General features: G+C 41.5%; 1 protein-coding gene across 1 annotated transcript; it reads right to left on the minus strand.

Moving 5' to 3' along the window:
* Positions 1–2,125: 2,125 nt before the first annotated feature.
* LOC110931130 lies at positions 2,126–4,606 on the minus strand. Its single transcript, XM_022174537.1, has one exon. It carries the CDS (start codon positions 4,604–4,606, stop codon positions 2,126–2,128), a length of 2,481 nt encoding a protein of 826 aa, XP_022030229.1.
* Between the last annotated feature and the right edge of the window lie 3,334 nt (positions 4,607–7,940).

Raw genomic sequence — 7,940 nt, forward strand, 5'->3', positions numbered from 1 at the left:
AGTGAGTATATCTTAGCTATACAAAGCTTCGGGTCTGCCAAAAGTTCACTCAGAGGTATAAATTAAACATGTTGACACTTTTGGCCCCTATAGTTTGAAATACTTCACTTTTGTGCAATTTCCGCGTCGTATGATCCATGAACCATCCGTTTAAGGTTATAAACATTATGTAGGGTTATCATAGAGTCTATTTATCCATTGTTGACACTTTGGACCCTTACGTTCCATAGTTTTCACTGTTTGTCACTTTTAGTCCCTCTAAAGTATGTTTTCACATAACGGAACCTTATGACACGTGTCAAGACATTATTGGACGAAATTTTTCGAGGTGTTACATACGGGCATCACGGAAGGTATCCTACTGATACCACAACCCATTTAAGGCATATTGACTTAGGAAATAAGCGTACGACTCTCATGATTAACCGTTTCGCCTTTTGCGCGCACGGTTCGGCTTATGAAACTAATTTTCATACATTAGCCGATACGGGTCAAATTATATTATTTGAACCCCAAAATCCAGAGTGTGAACCATTAACCCATATAAAACAAGTCTCTGAACTCGTTGGGTCAGAATCACACTCCATTCTCGGTTTTCGCCTTTTCGCGCGATTAAACCATATCTATATATATATCGGAACCAACCGGTCTAGGCTACGGCCATTATAACGACCCGTTAGGATTCTAAGAGGTTAATTAAAACCTTCGTTCCAGATTAGGAGCCCCAGTAAAAGCTATCGGTGATTTAATCCAAATAAGGAAATATACTTGCAATGGTAAATACTTTAACTTATTTCCCCTATATGGGCTTGGGTTACGGTATATTAATACCGCTTGATTGAGCATTATATAATTCCATCGCTTAGGTGGTTAATTGATTAAATATGATCGGCTCATTTAAACAGTTTTGTTGCTTATAAGCCTTTGGGGGGTTTAATGACCGTTGTCCCGGATATCCTTGGCATCATTTTACGAAATGGCCACGACCATCGACATCCCGGTGTAGGCGTACACCCGGTATAAAGTGTCGACATTAAGTTTAAAAGACGTAGCCGTTGGTTTTTATACTACGGTTTTACGCAAACGTGGTGTGTCTATAAATCTTTAACCCGGCACGACCCGGGCTACTGAACGCATAAAAGAACATGTAAAACGTTCACAAGATTTTATTATAATTTTCCCAAGTTATAAAAGAGTTTGTGCCTTGTGCATTCAAATCAATTTTAATAAACATTTTCAAATGTGTCAGTTGAATGTATTTACCAGTGTAAACTGACGTATTTTCCCCCAAAAGATTAAGTGCAGGTACCTAAACGTAAATTGGCTGGTATTAGCTCCCTAGCGTCGTGATAAGTCTCGCAAGCTTGATTGCAGTATCTGATGGAACAAATACTTTATGTTTATTTACGATCCACTGTGGATATATTCAACCCCTGTAATACATTCGATATTACAATTAAAGGTTGAAGTTTATATATTTATCTTATGCTTCCGCTGTGCATTACATAATTGTGTGGTTTGACTATATTGTTGCCAACATCATCACGGTAATCCCCCACCGGGCCCACCGGTGAGGCACGTGGAAATCGGGGTGTGACACAGCCCCACAACAAAATCGAGACTCACGTCTTCCCAAGGACCCTCGGGAACGGGCAATGGAGTGTACAAACCTGCATTTGAGTGATGTGTTTTAGCGATGTGGCATACACGACACCGATCCACAATACGATTAACATCAGTACTCATTTTAGGCCAAAAAAAATGTTCTTTGATCAGCTTAAGAGTTTTGGCATGCCCAAAATGGCCTGCCAAAGCCCCCTGGTGACCCTCCAAAATAATCGCGTCTCACAACGAACACTTGGGAACAGACAACCGACTTCCTTTGAAAAGAAAACCTTTGTGCTGGGAGTACTCGTTCACCGGCTTGGCGCGACAATCAGTCCATAGGGACGAGAAATCCGGATCATCCAGGTATAAGGTCCGTAAAGCATCAAACCCTTCTACCCGAGCCTGCAAGGACGTGAGCAAACTCCGTCGTCGGCCACGGTGTTGGCAGCCCCTGCCTTATGTCGGATAACGAAAGAAAAGTCTTGAAGGAGTTCCACCCATTTAGCATGCCTTGGATTCAACTTGTGCTGGCCCTGTATAAATCTGAGTGCCTAGTGATCAGAAAAAAGAATGAACTCATGGGGTAACAGGTAGTGTCGCCAATATTCCAAACTTCGGATGATCGCATAGAATTCTTTGTCATAAGTGCTTTTCGCCTAGCTTCACTGAGTTTCTCATTAAAATATGCAATTGGGCGACCCTCTTGGCTCAGAACGCCTCCAATTCTAAATCCCGAGGCATCACACTCGACTTGGAAGGTCTTTTGGAAATTAGGAAGTGCAAGGACAGGTGCGTGGGTGACACACTGTTTGAGTTCCGCGAAGGCCTTTGTTGCAGCCGGTGTCCACTGGAAGGTTTGGCCTTTCAAACAATAGGTTATGGGAGCCATAATAGTGCTGAAGTTACGAATGAACTGGCGGTAAAAAGATGATAACCCATGAAAACTACGAGCTTCGTGAATTGTTGTCGGAATGGGCCATGTAGTAATGGCTTCGATTTTAGTTTTATCCATCCGTATTCCAGTTTCCGAAATCAAGTATCCCAAAAATAAAACCTCATGTGATAAAAAGTGGCACTTACTGCTGTTGGCATACAATTTTTGTTCCCGCATAACTAAAAATACCTGCCTGAGATGACGGAGGTGTTGTTGAAGATCAAGACTAAAGATGAGGATATCGTCAAAGTAAATGACGACACACTTTCCGATTAGCGGTTTAAAGATGTGGTTCATTAAGCGCATAAAGGTACTAGGGGCGTTGGAAAGGCCGAAGGGCATGACCATCCATTCGTATAACCCATCCCTAGTCTTAAACGCGGTTTTCCACTCGTCCCCCGGACGCATACGAATCTGGTGGTACCCGCTTCTGAGATCAATTTTAGAAAAAATCTTGGCACCATGCAATTGATCTAATAAGTCTTCAAAACGCGGGATAGGGAACCTGTATTTGATTGTAATTTTATTAACCGCTCTACTGTCAATACACATGTGATACGCCCCGTTTGATTTTCGAACTAACAACGCGGGGACGGCGCACGGGCTCATACTCTCCCGAATTAACACTTTGTCAAGAAGCTTTGTCACCTGTCTATGCAACTCTTCATATTCGTTAGGGTTCATTCGGTATGCAGGTTTATTTGGAATAACGGAACCCGGAATGAAATCAATACAGTGTTGAATATCGCGCATAAGTGGTAAACCTGCAGGTATGTCAGCTGGGAAAACATCTTGAAATTCAGTAAGTAAAGGTTGTACCTCCTTTGGGATAGCAACTGAGTTTGTGTTCGCCTCAGCGACCACCATAGCAAACATAAACGTAGGTTTTGTGGCCCGAGTAAAATCGAGAAAAGTTGACATGTTAAGTATAAGTGCCTCCGTCTCCGTCTTTCGTGTCTCGAGGGGAGCTAGTGTGACGTTCACGCCATCCTTTTTGAACGAATAAGTGTTATTGAACCCGTCATGACGGGCCCGTCTGTCGTATTGCCAAGGTCGGCCTAGAAGAATATGACAAACATCCATTGGAATTACCTCACACCAGATTTCATCGGAATAACGGTTCCCAATGCTAAACTGAACCAAACAACGCTGATTCACCTTCACCATGTTACCTTTTTTTAACCAGGTCAGCTGATAAGGCTCGGGATGTGGTTCGGTTTTCAGCCCCAACTTCTCTACCATTGTCGTAGCTACCATGTTCTCACAGCTTCCCCCGTCGATAATGATTGTACAGACTTTCCCTTTTGAGGTGCATTTCGTACGAAAAATGTTGTTGCGAAGCCAGAGTGTGTCATCAACAGATCGGGCCTGTGTGGTATTGAGAACTCGTTGAGTAACAAGGGCCTCCCCCTTGTCTGGATAAACAACTTCCGTTTGACCTTCAGTTGGTTCGTCTTCGTCCGTGTCATAAGTAGGTAGAGTGTCTTCCGTGAGGGTGACCAACTGGGTATTTGGGCATTCCCTAGCGAAGTGGCCCATACCGCCACACTTAAAACACCCAGGTGCTCGGCGTGTTACAGATGGGTTGGTGGAGGAGGCTGTTGCCTCGGTTTTGGTTGGTGTAAACCGGTTGTGAGCCGAAGTTCCTGTCGAACCGCGTGAAAACTCAGGTTTGATCGGGTTTGGTTTAGTGACTGCTGCCTTACCCTTCCCTTTCAGTTGTTTTTCGACCTTTAATGCAAGTTGACAAACGTCATTGAAGGTCCAATAGGGCTGCAATTGAACAACATCAGAAATCTCGGGACGTAACGCCCCAAAGAACCGTGCAATAACCTGCTCTTTTTCCTCCTCGACACCACACCTCATTCTCAACCTGTCAAATTCAACAATTAATTCCTCAACGGTGGTCAACCGTTGGGACAAGTTATGGTATTCCAGGAAGGCTTCTTGGCGATAGTTAGCAGGTAAAAATTTCTCGCGAAGTAACTTTTTCATCTTTTCCCATGTCACGATCTTAGACCCCGCTTCTCCCGAGCCCTCTTTTTTTTCACGTGTTCCCACCATAAAGAAGCATAATTACGAAGCTTGATAGCAACTAATTTTACCTTGTATTTTTCTGGGATGTCGCGGAGATCAAAAATTCGTTCGACTGTGTGCAGCCAGTCGATAAACTTGTCAGGTTGTGCTCTACTAGTAAACTCGGGAATGTCAACTTTAACTCCCAGATTACGCAGCGGGTCAGGTTGGTTTTCCTGGCGCGCAAAAGGGTTCCATCGATCATCGTCACCGAACGGGTTTTGGGGACCGGTTCCATCATCCCAGATGTTGGAATCAGTCTCTATTTCCTCATCGAATTGAGCTCCCTGCTGCAGTTCAAGATCCCGGATCCGCTGCTACAGTCGTGCAATCTCCTCGATGTCCCGTGTGTCACACCCCTAAAATCCACCATGCGGAGTACTACCGCTTAGAGGCGTGACGTGACCAGGATCAAGCCACCAATCATACTGAACAACGTATTTAAGTAATTAAAGCCAACCACAATACGATTGGTGACCAAAAGCTAGTTAACCAAGTTTTAATTTAGACAGCGGAAGCATAAACGTAAAGTTCAAAACATAAGTTCGCAGTTCATAAGTTTAAAGTCCAAAACGCAAGTTTAATAAGTTCATGAGGATTTAAATATTAAGCACGGAACATAACAGTCCGCACACCACAACGACTCCTTCCTCGTGCAAGCTCCAAGCATTTAGCGACATGTAAGGCATGTAACAACGAGTCAACAACAAAGTTGAGTGAGCTCACGTTTGGTTGTTTAGTTTTAAGTTGTTTTCGAAAACGTGGTTTGTCTTTCGTTGGCGTAATTGCCATGGGGGTTACCCCGTAGTTGAAAGTATGTTTAACCAATTCATTCCTTATTACCCAAACCATATTCATGATTAGTGGGGGCTTCCCCATGTGAACCACTAGACTGTACCATATCGACCACTAACGCAAATAAGTTGTGCCCTACATCAGTGTCTATCATCACTGACGGTTTGCCATAGTCCATTAGTACACGCCCGTCCGACTGGCACGGTGTGAGGTTTGTTAAACCTAATAGCGCTATTAACTAATGTCCCGCTCGCCATTGGCCTCGGCGATTAAGTCGATATAAAAATGAGGGACTTATGATAGAGTTTTGTCTAGTAAGTTTTAAGGTTGTTGTCCTACCCAAGGAGGACGAACTACGTCCCAAGGAGAATACGCAGGAGTAATATTGGCATCTTACCCAAGGAGGATGGCCGTACATATCCTACCCAAGGAGGATATGTAGATTCAGTTTTAAATTCTTTAACCCATTCCCAAACCACCGGGAATCCCATGCCTTAGAAAGTGTATGAACTCACCTCGGTTTGCTCGGTTAGATTCTCAAATATAGCTAACAGTCAAGGTCGGTCAATCACGTCCTAATATGATTACCAGTTAGTCATTTAGTGATTTTTAAATAGAGCACAAAGTTCCTACACGTATCTATCACATAACATGCATCACTTTAACTGTTTATGCCCATATATACTTCCCATCCATTCCCCACTCATAAACAAACATACGACATTGCACATAACACTTTTATAGACATACAACATGTTAGATCATTCACAGATAGCATACTCGACATTTAGACGCGCAAATTACAACTTATGTCGTTTCAGCTTAAATATTCAAAATTGGGCTGTTTTCGGGGATTTAAATAAAATAGTTCACTTGTTCCAAAAATTCCCAAATTTTTACAGAAATCCTTAAACAATCTAAATATTATTGTGTAAAAATCTCGGGATCCAATTTATCACCAATATTTTATAAAAATTCATTTTCCGGACTGCAATCAGATTTATTATTTTCTGACTGCAGTCCACGGAATAATTTACTAAAAATTTATTGTAAGTCGGATTGACGAAATTCTAGTGGGACAATTACTACGACATCAGTGTCCATGCTCTGTACAGATTTCATGGTCTGATTCAACACAGAACTCAAGTTATGACTAAAAACATATCGCCTATTTTCTGCAGTAAAAACTCAGCTTTAGTTGCTGTTACAAAACGACACTTTAAAAATAGTAAACGAAGTCCAAAAATTATGGTTCCAGTGCCATTAGAACCGTATTTCATAATACATAAGTCCAGGCTTCAGAAAATACATTTTTCGTTAAGTTATGCTCTGGTTACAGCCAACTGAAGTTGGCTGTAAAAACCAAACAGCATTCTGTTTCAGCTTTTAACTTTCTAGTGTATGTTCGATTGATTCCGTTAACATGTTTAGCGATTACAACAACATCAAACATCAATATTAACAAGTAACTCAGCAAGAATCAGCAAGAAATCAGTAACATCTCAAGATAACATCATACTAACATAAATACATCATGTTTCATCTTCTTGTTTAAACCCTTTTTAGTGTTCTTGTAGATTTAACATATTACATCTTTTAAATAATGAAACAAGATGTACAAAGGTGACATAAGGAACTTACTACTAGCTTAAAGCTAGGGATGATTCTTAGTGAAGAAGATGGAGAAGGTGATGGTGAAAAGCAAGTGAAAGAAGCTCCTTAGAAAGTCCTTCAACTTGCAACCTCCATGGATCAACTTTGAAGCTTTGGGTGGCACTTGATGTTGGAGGAGATGAAGATGTTGAGGGGTGGTGGTGGGTTCGGTTATGGAGTGACCGAAAATGAGAGAGAGAGGAGAGTGATGAGAGAGGTGAAAGATTATCAATGATCTAGTAAGAGGTATTGACCATACATATAAGAGATTCCCTAATATTTTGTTCATACTTGCAAGCAACAATCAAAGAAGATCTAAATAAAATATATGGGGGAAATCATGGTGATCTTTGTGGGGTCCACCTAGGACCGAAAATCAGGTTGGGGGGGGGGCTTGATGTAAAAATGTTGCAACTAGAGTGTAAATGGTAGTTAAATTGTAAGTATGGATTTGTATGTGTAGTGAAATGATTTTTAATGGGTGTTATGGCAAACGGGGATTATGACTAGCCAAAAAAAAAAAAATTAAATAATGTGTTTGACAAATATTTGGTGTCCCGGGTAATGTCCGGTTGTTCGGTCGGATACTGTTCCGTTAAGTTGTTTAATTGTTCCGTAAGGCGTCTTATACATATATTTTTGTAACACAATTAATTCCTAACACATAGGAAAATATTCAGTACCATTTAGTCAAGTTTTCTGCATACTACTAGTATGCTAACACACACATGTAAGTATGACACAGTAACAGGAAACAGTTAAGTAATTCAACACAGTCACTAAGCACTTTAATTATCATTAAATAATTGTACGGATACATGCAAATACGAGGGTTGTCACACCGTGGGTCTCGCCTATTGTCCTCATTGTCACA

This window comes from Helianthus annuus, chromosome 3 (assembly GCF_002127325.2).
Source record: "Helianthus annuus cultivar XRQ/B chromosome 3, HanXRQr2.0-SUNRISE, whole genome shotgun sequence".
Taxonomy (NCBI): domain Eukaryota; kingdom Viridiplantae; phylum Streptophyta; class Magnoliopsida; order Asterales; family Asteraceae; genus Helianthus; species Helianthus annuus.